This window comes from Leptonychotes weddellii, chromosome 15, assembly GCF_054177405.1.
Source record: "Leptonychotes weddellii isolate Sample4059 chromosome 15, ASM5417740v2, whole genome shotgun sequence".
Lineage (NCBI taxonomy): Eukaryota > Metazoa > Chordata > Mammalia > Carnivora > Phocidae > Leptonychotes > Leptonychotes weddellii.
This window is the reverse complement of record NC_138383.1, coordinates 13,703,317-13,718,672: the sequence shown is the minus strand read 5'-3', so window position 1 is coordinate 13,718,672 and position 15,356 is coordinate 13,703,317. Positions and strand designations below refer to the sequence as shown.

Below are 15,356 nucleotides of genomic sequence, written 5' to 3'. Positions count from 1 at the left end.
GGTTAAGCGGCTGCCTTCGGCTCAGGTCATGATCCCAGGGTCCTGGGATTGAGCCCCGCATCGGGCTCCCTGCTCAGCGGGGAGCCTGCTTCTCCCTCTCCCTCTGCCTGTCTCTCTGCCTACTTGTTCTCTCTCTCTCTCTGTCAGATAAATAAATAAAATCTTTAAAAAAAAAAAAAAAAGAAAGCTTGTCCAAGAAAAACTTAGGCATAAATATTCGTAGCAATATTTATAATGGTCCCAAACTAGAAGTAACCTAAAAGTTCATCAGCTGGTAAATGGACATAAATTATAGTGTTTCCACATAATGCAATGTTTTCAGCAATGAAAGAGGAGACGCTACTGATACACCCAGTAATGTGGATGAATCTCAGGAGCATTGTGCTAAAAGTAGCCAGTCAAGACTCATAACCATATGATTCCATTTGTATGGTATTCCAGAAAAGCCAAAAGTACAGATCAGTGGTTGCTTGGGGCTAGGGGTAAGGGATTAACTGCACAGGAGCCCAAGAGAACTTTTTGGGGTAATAGAAATGTTCTATATCTTAATTATCATGAGAGGTTTCCCATCTGTATACCTTTGCAAATGTATACATTCTAAATCACTGAACTGTACACTTAAAGTGAGTTTTATTGCATGCAACTGTACCTAAATTGTTTAAAAAAAAAAAACAGGAAAATACTGGTATCTGGGCCTGAAGTTAGGCAACAGTAGAAGGAATTCTGTTTTTCTGCTGTGTGGTTGGTGCTTACCCACTTATTTTGGATCTTTACCAAAAATTCCCCATTCCATCTTCCATTTGGTAGAAGTTCATAAACAACTGTATACTGAGTGGCTTTTCTCATTGAGCCAGATGGAGTTTGACAGAAAAGAATGGAAGTTAATATTGGTCCAAATCAATTCTAAGAAAAAGTGGCTGGAAACCAGGGAACTTTGCCATTGATGGCAGTCACTTTTTTTTGCCAGTTACAGTGGGTTTGGGTTCTTTTTGGGGGGAAGGGTGGAGGGAGGGGCAGAAGGAGAGGCAGAGAATCTTAAGTAGGCTCCAGGTCCAACACAGAGCCTGATGCAGGGCTCGATCTCACAACCCTGACTGAGATCATGACCTGAGCCAAAATCCAGAGTTGGACACTTAACCAACTGAGCCACTCGGGTGCCCCGGTGGTTTGGTTTCTTGAATGCTCCTTTGACACATGCTTATGTGTAAGCTTGTTACTAGCCAATGTGTTGGGAGGTAGGGGGAAGGATCTGATGTATCTGATACTGCTCCAGAAAAACAAATGCTTACCTGGCTCAATTTGGTTGTGTTACAGGTTCAGCTTGTTGGTTTAGATGAAGAGAGTTCGGAGTTTATTTGCCGAAACACTTTTGACCATCCGTACCCCACTACAAAGCTCATGTGGATCCCCGACACAAAAGGCGTCTATCCAGACCTACTGGCGACAAGTGGTGACTATCTCCGTGTGTGGAGGGTAAGCAGGTGCTCAATTAGGAGCGAGACCAACGGGCTTTCTCTGTGTTGGTTGTTACTATGCAGTGTGGAGTCACAGAACTGAATGGGGTTGGAGGCAGTGAGTGTCATTGTAGCCCAGGAGAAACAAATGGTAGTGGATCTGGAATGACCTCGTTTGACTCACCAGATTCCCTGGTAAATCTAGCCAAGATTCCTTGAAGTCCTGCTGTGGTCAGGCCACAGTCGGCTCTGGAACTTGGGAGGCTCGGTTAACCTGATGAAATGAAGAGAACCTTCTGGGGGTGGAGTGGGAGGTGGGGATGCTTGAGGCTTCTTACTCTGTATATAGCCGAGATATTTTTGAGTGAATTAAAAACAAAATACCGGGCCACTGATTCTAGTGAAGTATGTGAGTGGATTGTGGAGCCTCACCTCCTCTCTTAGCTGAGCCCAGCAGCAGCAGCATCTCTCCTAGCCTGGAGGTGTAGTGCCCAGCCAGGCAGGATTCAGAGGTTCTGGGTCGGGCAAGGTGAGAAGATCTCTCCTCTAGGAAAATCTAGGGGTGAACATTTGGAAAAACAAAGCGGGGCAGAGGAGAAAGCTTGGAAAGAAGTAGCATTCAGGGAGTTCCTCTGGCTTTTATTACTCTGTGATAAAAATGGTTTTCCCCTATGTCTTCTGTTTAGTAATATATTGTCTAATCGGAGCTTTTAAAGGTTTTCTGTGAAGATAAGACTGGCTGATTTTTAAAAATTATTATTCCTTCAGGTTGGTGAAACAGAAACCCGGCTGGAATGTTTGCTAAACAATAACAAGAACTCAGATTTCTGTGCTCCTCTAACCTCCTTTGACTGGAACGAGGTGGATCCTTATCTGTTAGGTAAGGGAGCGAGGGGGTGCGTATTCCAGTTTGAAGAAGCAAAGATACATTTCCTCAGATATAACACTGGGCCTGAGGTCCATGCATCAGCCTAAAATGGGCCAGAGGGAAAGAGGCTAAATATGGAATGTGGTTATTAATTCCTCATATGGAGCTGAGCTTCCCATGTGTATATATCTTGTCTCTCCAGTCAGCAGAGTCCAAGGTCCTGGGGTAGGGATTAAAAATTGACTCTTGTTGGCTAGCAAGTATCTATGGCATGTCACCTCCTGGGCTACACAGAGCAGTAGACACAAGGAGGGAAGCCTCACTCCTGTCAGCCACTGACATGCACTGGTTGTTTCCAGGTACCTCCAGCATTGATACGACTTGTACCATCTGGGGGCTGGAGACAGGGCAGGTGTTGGGGCGAGTGAATCTTGTGTCTGGTCATGTGAAGACCCAGCTGATCGCGCATGACAAGGAGGTAATGATGCTGTTCCTCTTTCTGCTTTCCTTAGCTGCTTTCTGTGCCTTCAGTTCGAGGTCAGACCATCCTTTCACTATTGTGCAGAGTATGTGAAAAATCATAATGCTGATGTCTTGTTGAAATTGAAAATAGTAGTGTGTCCCAATAGTGAGAAACAACACTGTTGTAAACTAACGTGGGTTTTTTTTGGCCGACGTAAACAACTTAATCTACATGTATAGTTTTTGTGCCAGAGGTTGCTGTTTCGTAATAATGAATGCTCTTATTGGACCTGATGGAATTAAAAAATAACACTTATCTTGAAATATATTTACTTTTTGGAGGAGAGGGAAATGGGGGGAAACCAGGAAGAGGGAAAATTTCTTGGCAGACAAACTTAAATCATCATTTTTTTCTCTCAACTTGTTTTATGAAATTCTAGTATGTTCCTTAATACTTTTAATACAGTCTGGAATGGAACATGGTTTATTTTCATGGTGATGTTTCTCCTGTGTTTATTGGAAAAGCCGAGGGGAGCTATCTGTGATTGTGTTTTGAGCAAAGCATTCTTCTGAGGAGAGCTTTTGGAAACCAGTCATAAATTTTTTCCTCCCAGAGCTGCTGCATGCCTCTTGTACTCTTGATTTCCTGTGGGTCGTGTTTCCTTTTCTTTTCTCCCTTACCCTGCTCAGCGAGGAGTATTAGTCCAGATATAAAGAATGCCTTGCCCTCAGGTCAGACACTTGAGGTTGTCCTCAGAATGGGAAGATGGTGACCAGGTTATCACTCTTAGTAAAGGGCTGGTCTTTGGCTTTCTGCGCTCCTCAGGTAAGCTCTGTTACAAGACTGCCAGACTTGGCTTCTGCTAGGCTAAAGGGCAAAGGAAGAGTTTGTCCTACAGAGAGGACCAGTAAGGAACTTCTGGAAACCCTCTTGACATCAAGTGGAACAGGTTGCTACATTTTAGTTCTGTGACAACCTAGTTTGCTCTTCTCTGTCAGGGTCCAACCCAGAAGACTAGAACTACTATAAATATTTAAACTTGGGATTTAACCTAGGGCATTGCTCACAAAGACGATGGTGAAGCTGGGAGGCCACACTGGCAACAGCGAGGTAAGGTGGAGAATAGGAGACACAGGAAGCTGTTACTGCCTGTAGGCCAGAGGGGCGAAGGGAGGAGACAGGGTTCCTGGAGCCCAGGGGCTGGGTCTCCCTGGCAAAAGCTAAAACCACGGAGGGGACACAGCCATTGACAGAGACACTGAGGGAACAAAGAGAGGGGATGAGAAATACCTTAGCTTCTCCCTAGGGCAAGGGCCAGGGATGGATCTTAACCTGCACCCCGGCCTTGAAGAAACAGACCTGGGAGGGTGGCTCTCAGGGAAACAGCGACACCTCCTAGACCTTTGCTTTTCCTCAATCCACCTCTTTGTCAAAGTGGAGACTTGTTTGAAAGCTCTTTCTTGTTGCTGCCTGCCGCAGGGCTGGGTGTGGAGGAGGGGAGTGTCTATCCAGGAGTTGTCACCTTCCCTAGGTTTAGGAGGAAATGCTTAGGTGGAGAAAGAGGAAAGAGCTGAGAGAGCTTGACATGCTCGGCCGCATTGCCTGGGGCACCTGAGCGCTTAGCGGGGCAGCCGAGGTGTCCCTGTCCCTGGGATTCCTGGGAGCCAGCTCGTGGGGAACACATCTTGTAAACATACCCTTGCCCTGACATGGGTGGACAGTGCTGGTCAGAGCCGTGATCTGTCAGGCCTCCTTGTGATGACCGGCTGGGTTTGCTTTTGTACCACTCCTAATTCCTACCATAGAAAGAGAAGTGTAATTTCGTAGTCAGCCAGAGAAAAAGGAATTTATGAGGTCGAATAGAAATAGATGCTTCTTTGGCAATGTCCCTTAGTAAGCAGAACCTCAAGAAGGCTGGAGTCGCGGTATTTAGTGAGAGATGCCACTCATGTCTCCCCAGAAGTCAGCTGTTACTATCCTTGACCCCAGGAGATCCTTGGAATTGGTTTTTCAGTTTTTCTCTCTTTCCACTCTGGCTCTGGCTTTGTCCGTCTCTCTTTGTTGCTTTTTTTTTCTCTGAAGCTCTCTGTTGCTCTCTGCCCCTGTTTTCTCATAGGTATTAGTGGTGTGCAATGTTTGCAGCAAGTAATAAATGCAGAAAACAATGATTCAAAACCTAAATTGATTCACTTATGAATACAAACCAACTAGGAGAAGAAATAGAGCATGTCCTAGGACAGGAGAGTGATCCTGAACCTCTTTGTGAAGACAGGAACACCTGAGTGTCCCATGATTCAAAACTGCTCTTTTTTCTTGAAGGGGTGCCTGGGTGGCTCAGTCGGTTAAGCCACTACCTTCGGCTCAGGTCATGATCCCAGGGTCTTGGGATCGAGCCCCATGTCGGGCTCCCTGCTCAGTGGAGAGCATGCTTCTCCCTCCCCGTCTGCCTGCCTCTCTGCCTACTTGTACTCTCTCTCTATCTCTCTGTCAAATAAATTAAAAAAAAAAAAAAAGAAAAGAAAAGAAAATGAGTTTCAGGTCCGGGTTTCACAGCAGAACCCGCTTGGCTGCTGTTAAGTGGCCACAGGAGGGCTGCCTCCACCTCTCAAATCAGTGGCCTTAATGTGGGCATGGATCTGTCTCTGATCACACACAAATGAAAGCCATCAAGGCCAGGGAAATAAATGTCTCAATTTTGTAGTGTGGCCGAGGACAGCCATTGGCTGACAGCACGTAGAAAACTCCGCCCTGTGCTCTGTTGCTCAGCAGGGTTTATGCTCTTTGTCTTATCACGAGGGTTGGAGGAAACAGACTCAGAAAGCAAAAATGCAGGAAGAAGCCAGCCAGTTTGTATAGCAGAAAGTCACCGAGGTTAGAGGTCTCAGGCGCCAGAACTCACAGATACCGTTTGGCTTTATTGACCTCCTTCTGTGTCATGATGGGGTTTAGGGGAACTAGGGATAGTAGGGTTCCCTGCTACAGGGAAAGAAGGTCCCGGATCTGAATCTGACTGAAGCTTCTTATTCACCCACAGGTCTATGATATTGCGTTTAGTCGGGCTGGGGGTGGCAGGGACATGTTTGCCTCCGTGGGCGCTGATGGCTCGGTGCGGATGTTTGACCTCCGTCATCTAGAACACAGCACCATCATTTATGAAGACCCACAGCATCACCCACTGCTTCGCCTCTGCTGGAACAAGCAGGACCCTAACTACCTGGCCACCATGGCCATGGATGGAATGGAGGTGAGTACCCTGCTTCGGGCTGCCATAGGCCTGGCCACCTAACTGTGACACCACTGAGGCCAGCTAGCAGAGTGGTTCTCGGCTGGTGGCAGTTTTCTCTCCAGTGGAGCTTTGGAAATGTCTGGGGACATTTTGGATTGCCCCAACTTGGCAGGCAGCAGTGCTACCGGTATCTCATGGGCAGATGCCAGGGGTCCTGCTAAACATCCTGCAGTGCATGCAAGAGCGCCCCCCGACCCCAAGAATGATCCGACCCCAAATGTCAGTAGCGCTAGGATTGAGAAAGCCTGATCTAAAACAAGGACTGTGTGCTAAGAACTTTTAATACTGGAGCATTGGAGTTGGAGCCAAGAAAAGCAGTGTCTAAAAAGCAAACCAAATCATATGTGCTTATGGTGCTGAGTAAAGAAACAGGCAGTTTTCCTCTTCTGTGGTCTGGACAGATTCTTCCAGTTTTAGCAAACAGACACGGAAATGACAACTCTTCATAGCCCGTTACTTAATAAAAGCAGTAAAGTGTGCGTCGAGATGATGCAGTGATTAACTTTTGGGGAAGCCGGTACCTCAGACTTCTTACATTTCAAATTCTGCTTTGGGGGTTGTGGGGAGAGGCCTCTCATTCTGTCCAGCTGAGCATGCATGGAATTCTTAGCACACGCACCGAATAGGACTTGGTGGATTATCTAAACTCATGTTACCTACTCCTGCTTCTTCCCTTCCTTACCAGTCTAAAGGCCCTACATTGGGGCGCCTGGGTGGCTCAGTCGTTAAGCGTCTGCCTTCGGCTCAGGTCATGATCCTGGGGTCCTGGGATCCAGCCCCGCATCGGGCCCCCTGCGCCACGGGAAGCCTGCTTCTCCCTCTCCCACTCCCCCTGCTTGTGTTCCCTCTCTCGCTGTGTCTCTCTCTGTCAAATAAATAATTAAACCTTTAAAAATAAAAAAAATAGGGGCGCCTGGGTGGCTCAGTTGGTTGAGCGACTGCCTTCGGCTCAGGTCATGATCCTGGAGTCCTGGGATCGAGTCCCGCATCGGGCTCCCTGCTCGGCGGGGGGTCTGCTTCTCCCTCTGACCCGCTTCCCTCTCCTGCTGTCTCTCATTCTCTCTCTCAAATAAATAAATAAAATCTTTAAAAAAAAAAAAATAAATAAAAATAAAAAAAATAAAGGCCCTACATTGCTTAAGATAGAGACTATAAACTGCCTGTGTCTTTGTTTTCTTTTTCCTCAGTCCTGTAGCTGCTTTTGGGCCCAAGACCCTCTGCCTCTAATGGTCTTTAAATCCACAAACCAAGACGTTATGCTTTAGAATTATTTTTTCTTTTGTGGTGTCTTGTTTGTTTTCCTGTTACACCCTGAAGTACCTGCGCCGTTTACTTGTTATTTCTGCAGGTAGTGATTCTGGATGTCCGAGTTCCCTGTACACCTGTCGCCAGGTTGAACAACCACCGAGCGTGTGTCAATGGCATTGCTTGGGCCCCACACTCATCCTGCCACATCTGTACCGCAGGTAATCGTGGTGGCCGGGCGTGGGGAGGAGCCATGGGGGGGGGCGAGGGGAGGAGATCTTCCTCTTGTCTCCTTAGAACTGTAATCCTTGCTATTTCCTAAGGGTGGCTTGAGAGACTGAGCAAAGTAACTCAATTGAGAGCCTCCCTCCACTTGTGAAATTGAAGTAGTCCACATTTCCAGACGATCTCGTACCCTCAGTGATAGCAGAGCTCCTGCCGTGTACTGTTTACATCATGTATCAGTTACAGGCTGTGCCTCCCTGAAATCTAGGTTGGCCCAGAGGACTCAGATCCAGGACTGTGGAGAAGGGGGGCAGTCTCTCTTAGATGGAACAGAATGGGAATGGCCACGGTAGACACTCCCTGGGGAGACAGAACGACTTTGCAGTAGGCTCTGGAGGTGTTGAAGGCCCTGCGTGGCTTGATCACTGGTGTGTGACTTGTAGTCCCCACCTCACCATTTGCCAGACCGAAAAGAGTACCCCTGAAAAATAGGCTGGCTGTCAGTGTGCTTTTATTCTAGGAATAATATAAGCCTGTTATTAAAAATTAAAATAATACTGAGGTATATAAAATAGGAAGGTGAAAGTCATCTTTTCTCCTTCCTGTCCTATGTCCACCTCAGTCCCACTCTCCATAGGTGGCCTCTGACAACAGTCATTGTGTCTCCTTCGACACCTTTTTATGTGGGTACATGCCTACATATACCCCCCAGTACGAATGTCTGCCCCTTTATTTTACACAGACGGGATTCCACTCTCACCCCATAATGTTCTGCTTCTTATCTTTTTCATCTTCGGTGCCTCAGGTTTCTCTCTAATGTTCTTTTTCCTCTCCTCACTAATCCGTAGCATCCTCATTTCCTCGTTCATTATGAAGCCAAAGGAGCAGAGTAGTTTGGTGGTTTTGTGCTATTTCAGTATTCATTTGAAAGGCATGAAACTTTTCCTGTTTTTGGCCTTCTGCTCATGCCTGTATGTCACTGAGGAGCAGTTAGGGGCCTTCTGCCTTCCTCTGCACCTCAGGTTGTGGTCTGACTCCTTCGTGATTGCCTTCTTTTTTCCCCAGGGGAGTGGATAGGGAAGGGGGGGAGAAGGAAGAAAGAACGGTGTCCCTTGTTCATGGAGAACGGTACCAGCGCCCCCCAGTAGAAGCCCATCTTCCGCTCCTGGTGGCTGCCTTTGTGCGGCTCACTGCTGGGCACACAGTACCTGTCCCGAGTCCCTTCAGTTGAAGGAGCTTTGGCTGAAGAATGTGCTTGGTTGAGAGTGGCACTGAGGACAAAGAACTTAGTGCTCTAGATGTGCTGAGTGTTGCACACAGCTCCCCGGAGCCCCTGACAGAGGTGGTCCCTGGGAAGGGTATCTTGCACCTCGCCTGGGTTATATGGCCGTGGCACGAGGCTGGTGTTGCCCACACGAGCCTGCCTGGCATGTTAGGCTCCTCAAATCTCCTGTGTGTCAGAGATAGGTTTTCACATCAGGATGGGCTGATGGGATCAGGGGACACTGTGGTATTGAAGGTCATTGCCTTTTTATTTTTCTTCCCTTAAATTAAGAACTTATTGTTTTGATTATAAAAGTAAATGACCGCATTACAGATCACTTACCAACTAGAGAAAAGCAAATATAACTCATAACTTTGCCATCCTCATAGTACCACTGTTCTCATTTTGATATATTTTCTTCCAGTCCTTTTTCATGTGCTTATGTATTTTTTTTAAGGTGATTGCCTTCTTTCTGGTATTTCCCAGGGCAAAGAAGGTAGCTTTTCTAGGGAAGATTGTTTTTAATAGCACATGTCCACTCAGCACTTCATCTCATCTGTGTAACACCTCATCGAAGTATAAAAGTTCATGTAATAGGGTAAAATCCCATTAAGTTGAATGATCAGAAAGGGATCTTTAAGTGCTCAAGTACTTTAAGTGGCTGCAAATGACATGTTTGGGGATCATTTTTGTATCCCGTGGTCCTTTCCTGATGCCTGCCCCAGGTAAGAGGTGCCCGTCTAGGTCCCGTTCCACCATCCTAGCTCTGCCGCAGTGACCGGGGCCCTGGGGCACATCAGAGGCCTTGCTCTGAGTGCTGGCTCTGCCGTTCACGGGTTGCATAGCTCTGGGGCTCGGGGCAAGGGCCTGAACATTTCTGAGTCTCAGTTTCTTCATCTATAAAACGGGGGCTTGAAATCAAACCTCCCTGGCTGGGATCTTGGTGAGCAAATGCTTTGTGAACTGTGATCCCTCCACCCTCCCCGAATGCAGGGGCCATTTTCCTCCTTGCCCAAGTTGTGACCTTGCTGCTGGCTTTCTCTGTCACTAGCGGATGATCACCAGGCTCTCATCTGGGACATCCAGCAAATGCCCCGGGCCATCGAGGACCCCATCCTGGCCTACACAGCTGAAGGAGAGATCAACAACGTGCAGTGGGCATCCACCCAGCCCGACTGGATTGCCATCTGCTACAACAACTGCCTGGAAATACTCCGAGTGTAGCATTGGCGGCGCCTTGCCCACGAGGCGGGGGCTTGTGTGTTTCCTGCCTCTGCCCCATCCCCAAAGTAAGAAGAAGCGTGTTTCTGGTGGCCAGTATGTGTCTCACTGCTTTGCATCACTGTTAGCAGAAGCTGCTCTAGGAGTTCCTGGCCAGTCGTCCCGTCGCCGTCTGCGCCAGGCTCAGTCCTAGTGTGGCGCCTCCTCAGCCCAGGGCCGAGTTTTACAATTTTCTCTCCCTTTCTCTTCTCCTCCGGTTCCTCCATTAAACTTTTCTGTATATTTGTTTGTCAGCTATTGTGTTAATGAGCACTGCAGGCACTGGCTATGTTTGTACTCCTCTGCCCCAGATGTCTCTTACCTGTCTGCTGCCCGAGGCGGCAGTCTGTGTCTGTGTCCTGTTAGCACTTACGTGGGAACAAATACCAATTTGGAGTTGTCTTTCCTCCTATTATCAATGTCTTTAACAAATTTCAACTTTGTATATTTTTTACCTATCAGGCTGATTTTTTTACGAAAAGAACTTTACTCTTCCCGGTTTCTTCCTTTGTCTCATAGTCCACCCCATTAGCACTTCCTCTCTTCCCTCAGTGCCTGGATCTAGCACTGGGCCTTCGACCCCATGAGCAGTTTGCCTTCTTGAATCACTGCCTGACTGCAACGTACCTGACCAGGAGTCCCAGACCGCCTTGGTGCTCTGAAGTCGGCCAGTTCTCTCACCTGTTCTCAGCCCGGCTCTTCTCAAGGGCATTCTGGGCTCCCAGACAGACACGTGAAGCCTTCTGTTACTTCCTGAAGTACCTCTGTCCGACCCCACTGGGACCTGCTGGCCATGTGGTAGGGCTGAGAGAGACAGCGTGTCTGACTTGAAGGGAATGGTTTCAGAAAAGCTGAGCTTAGAGTGCATTTCCAGTACCTAGTTTCCGAGTCGGTGTTTCCCTCCAGATGTAAGTCCCAGGCCATTTTCTTTCACGTCTTGAATGATACGCAAGCACAGTCTGTAAGCTGAACTTTGGTATCTTGATTTGGTTGGTTTACTGTGACTGATGGTTGGCCACTCTTTGAGTGAGAGAGTCCTGCTTGAAAGGCACATAGTCTGTGTGTCTAATCCTGAACAAGATCTTCTTTAGATATGGGAGACTGTCAGCTCCTGGAAGGAGTGGATTAATAGGCTGTGATAATCCCAGGCCGTCAAATAAATAGATAGCTGCAGGGCCAGCCAGTTAAGGTGCACCTGTCACCACCCTCCCACCCCATCCCCCACCCCACCCCCACCATTAGGTGCTGAGCAGTATTGGACTTGCAGGCTGCAGTGTTTGTTTCCGTTACATGAGTGAGTTCCACGGAGAGGGCTTGTGTGTGATTCCGGTGGTAGATGAGTCTTTGGGCAGGCAGGGTTTGGGACATGCTCAGAGTCTAGGGGGACTTTGGTCTAGCATGTTCTGCCACAGGTTTTTGAGCCCCTCTGAGTTGTGTAGCTGTTGAGTCGGAGAGTAGCAGACCTTACGGCTGGTGGTTTTGTCCACTTGGGTTCTCACCTGCTCTTGAGAAACAAAACAATTTTGTTCTCCTGGGCCCTTAAACTCTTTTGTTTGAGTCTCCTTTTCCAGAGCAGATGTATTTTTAATCTCCAAAGTCACAGCTCTTTGCTTTACTACACAGGCACTTGTCCAAAGAAAAAGGCTCTTTTCTTAGCGTATCTCCCCTTCTACTTTTTCACTTTCTTACTCTGATTTTGAGGCTCTTTAGCTGGCCATCCACTTGAGGTTGACTTTCCTTCATTTACTACCAGATTTGCACTGTGTCATTCAGCGGTGTAAAGTGAGCAGTTCTTGGTCAGAACCCTCCTCTGCTTGTAATTCTTATTTGCTGGTTCCAGGGTCCTTCTCTTAAGGGTAGCAAGTCTAAGTTGATGGTTGCTTGCTCTAGGAGACCATCAGGTCCTTCCCCTGGGGAAGGGTCTGAGATGGAGGTCAGAGTGTAGGAGGGGCTGGTCGTCCTGGGGCAGGGCTTAACTGCACTGAGTTCTAAGTTAAGATTCCTTTCCTGATCTACACTTAAACGTGGTCTGCATGGTGAGATTTGTCAACTGGAACTGGAAAACAATCAGGAGAAAAAATTAGTAGTAATTAGAATGTATTTGCATAAAGTTGCTACTTCTCTGGAAACCAGCAACTTTTGGTGGTTTTTTTTTTTTCCTTGCCCTGTGGGCTCCCAGACCTCTCACCCCTCCCTAGGTCCTGCAGTGCGGTCCTCCTCCTGCTGGCATCGACCTGGGACCCAGGTGAGACTCCCCAGTCTCCCTGAGCAAACACATACACAGTCACGGTTGCTGAGATGCCGGTATTTTGAAGTCCCAGCTCCCTTTCCCTCCGTTTCCACCATAGGCCAGGTGGCCTCATGGCTAAGGAGGGGATTTCTGTAGTCTCAAGACTGAGAAAGCCTCTTAGCCAGGCATGCTCCAGGAAGCAGAGATCTGTTGTAGTTTCAAAAGCAAGTGTCTGTTTAATTTGTTCAGGTTTTCAGATTGCCACCCAGAGAGAATGGGCGGGAGGCTCTGGATCTGCTCTCCTTAAGTGTGAGAAGAGCAGTGGCCAGGGCTTCCCTGGAAAGGCCACAGGGCAGCATGTCCGGGCTCTGGCTCTCCTGGCGGTGGCCCTTCCGTATGCTCCTACCCCCTGGGCCGAAGCTGCCTTTGTTTTCCTTGTCTGCTCTGAGGGGACGGAGAGGTGCTAAATAAATTCGGCTTCAGGTTCCTCATCAGAGAGTTGGTGAATGGGTCCAAGTCCTTCAGGGGCTTGAGTATTTACACCCAAAAGAGTTGGAACCCTCACCTTCTAGGGAGGAATGGAGCTGCAAGTCGAGGACTTGAAGAGGGAAGATATTTGATCACTGGGTGAGAATTTCTTATCAGAACCAGGATCGGCTCTCAAAGAACCGGTTAAAATTTGGGAAAAAAACAGAAAAAATTGAGACTCCTACAAGGTTTTGATGATAGTTTTGGCTGAAATTTTCGGAGGAGATTTGAGATGTGGGAGAAAATCCATGGTAAGTGTTTCTTTAGATCAAGAGAGAAGATATTAGAGGGCATGAAAGGTCTGGGGTGGCCATGGAATGAGGCTGGGGGCACAGCCTCTGTCAGCCATTTTGGACCATCCGTCAGGTATCTGTGGCACTGGCTAACTGTGGGGACAGGATGGCAGCTCGGGCAGGGAGCCCCTTCCTGCAGCACTAAGCTCTAGGTGATGTTCGGTGGCAACATCCACAGGTGGTGGGCGTCCCGTGGCCATTCCTCATCATGGCTCTCCTTGGTTGTAGGCCTGTACAGAGCAGAGGTTGTAAACAGTCCTGCCGATTTTCCTCCCCTCCCTTTTCTTTTCTCTTCCTCTGGCCTTGCCCCCATAGAACTTTCTCCCTGCTGCAGCCTGGGCCTCAAGTCGGAGGCGGTAAAGACAGGTGGGAGCTGCAGGGTTTACCACACCTGGGAGGGCCATCCCCAGTTTGAGAATGTGGCAGCTTCTTTGCCTGCCTGGCTTGGAGTAAGGGAGACTACTCAAGTAGACGCCTCTCTCAACGCAGATGCTTCCCTTTACTCTGTGCACTCCAGGATGAGGAAGGAAGGTCATGCCTGGCACTTAAGTTGGGATTTCCGAGGGAGGAGAGCTGAGCTGAGCTGAGCATCACTGTGAGCCCTGGACGAGGCTTTCGTACTGGCTGGGCCAGCTGCCCCCAGCGTCTCCTGTTGCAGAGCCTTGCCCACCTCTCCCACCTGCACCCTCTTCTTCTCCCACGATTGTCGTTGCCGCTGGCTCTCAGAGTTAAAGGTGTGGCTACACAGTGCGGGCCCTGTCGTCTCAGGCTACTTTGTGGATATTCTTTTTTAAGTTTGGAAACGTGCAGGTGCCTTCCCAAAGAGGCTTGGACTGGTGTATCAAACCAGAAACAAATAAGCTAGTGAAAGTATGAACTCAAGAAGAAAGGTATTGGCAGTCATTGTAATAGCTAGAAAACTTACAAGGACCCACCTTTAGGACAACCCAGTGACTATGGACTTGTGGTGTCTGCCGTTTAAGAGAAATGCTCTAGCCTGGGGTTGGTTGTGGTAATCCGGTGTGCAACGAGACTTGTTGAGCTACAGCTTTGACTCGCTTGAGTTGAGTATGAATCACTTGCTTGGGTTCCTGTGTATTTTATGACCCTGTCAGTGACTTCCCCCTGTCCTCCCCCGAATGTGAACTTGTAGCATGATTGTACAAACCTCTGTGTAGAAAACGGAGATTCCTTGTTCTCTGAGATGTTAAGCTCTAGCCAATCAATTTCTGTCCCCTCTAGCCTAGTACGTCTGAACTTCATTTCTTGTTACATATTTAAACTTTTCCTCTATACTCTAGGTTTTGTGACCTCCCATGGTCAGGTGGAGAGGAAGCTGCCCCCTACGGAACTGTACTATCACCCGTTTTTCTTTTTAAAATATTATTATCACAGGACTGATTGTACACAGGGCTTGTAATAAAATGTTAACACTGTGCTGTGAAACCATAATGGTAAATCTCCATTGAAGGCGACTTCAAAGGCACCTGAAAGTGGAGTGTTACATCTATGACTTTATTTCTTGCTTCCTGAGTATATTAAACCTAATTTTCACCCTTTCATTCTGTTTCAGCCTCCTGTATAAGAAGTACCGTATTTTCTGCCCATCATACTTTGTAATAAAACTTGAACATGTATAGATTGACTGAATTTCTTCTTGTGATGAATTCAGTTCATCTCATTCTGCCACTGTGGTCCTGTTCCAGAGATACTGGCTGGGGGCTGAGAGTCCACCCCAGCCCATCTCACTATCTGTCAGCCGGAGTCCTCCCTTTTAATAAAACACAGAGCACCTATTCTGTGCCAGGGGCCATGACCCTCAAGTTGCTTGCAGTCTCCCAGATAAACAATTCCTGGCAATGTTGTGCAATACGGGTGTGTTTAGGCTTACTGGTTGCCCTGAGGAGGAGGTGATCCCCTACGTCTGGGTAGGAGCCAGAGGAGGTCAGGGAAAACTTCACAAGACAAGGGATGTTCAAGCTGAGTTTTGAAGGCTGAGTAGGAGTTCTCTGGGAATAGGGAAAGATATTTAAAGCAGAGAGAACATCCATGTACAATGCTATAGAGGCAAGAAAGAATATGGCCATATTAAGAGAATTATAAGTTGATGTGGGATTTTGAATGGGGAATGATGGGGAGTGTGACTAGAGAGGTAAGCAGGAGCCAGATCAGGCAGAGTCTTTTGTATGAGACTTTGGAAAACTCACACAGAGGGAAGTCATGCTCAGAATTGCACTTTA

At 47.8% G+C, this 15,356-nt stretch overlaps 1 protein-coding gene across 2 annotated transcripts in view; it reads left to right on the top strand.

Moving 5' to 3' along the window:
- DCAF7 (DDB1 and CUL4 associated factor 7) overlaps positions 1–14,753 on the top strand; it is a 32,985-nt gene extending 18,232 nt beyond the window's left edge. Inside the window, exons 2-8 of one of the 2 annotated variants that reach the window (XR_434528.3) lie at positions 1,315–1,473; positions 2,223–2,334; positions 2,682–2,800; positions 5,820–6,029; positions 7,420–7,537; positions 9,857–10,094; positions 14,690–14,753. Coding sequence is in view for 1 of the 2 variants with exons in the window: in XM_006741078.3 (XP_006741141.1) it covers positions 1,315–1,473; positions 2,223–2,334; positions 2,682–2,800; positions 5,820–6,029; positions 7,420–7,537; positions 9,857–10,029 (891 nt within the window). In the remaining variant the exon portion in view is untranslated. Of the gene's footprint in view, positions 1–1,314; positions 1,474–2,222; positions 2,335–2,681; positions 2,801–5,819; positions 6,030–7,419; positions 7,538–9,856 lie in introns of both variants that reach the window. The other variant, XM_006741078.3, reaches the window with a different exon arrangement.
- Positions 14,754–15,356: the final 603 nt, after the last annotated feature.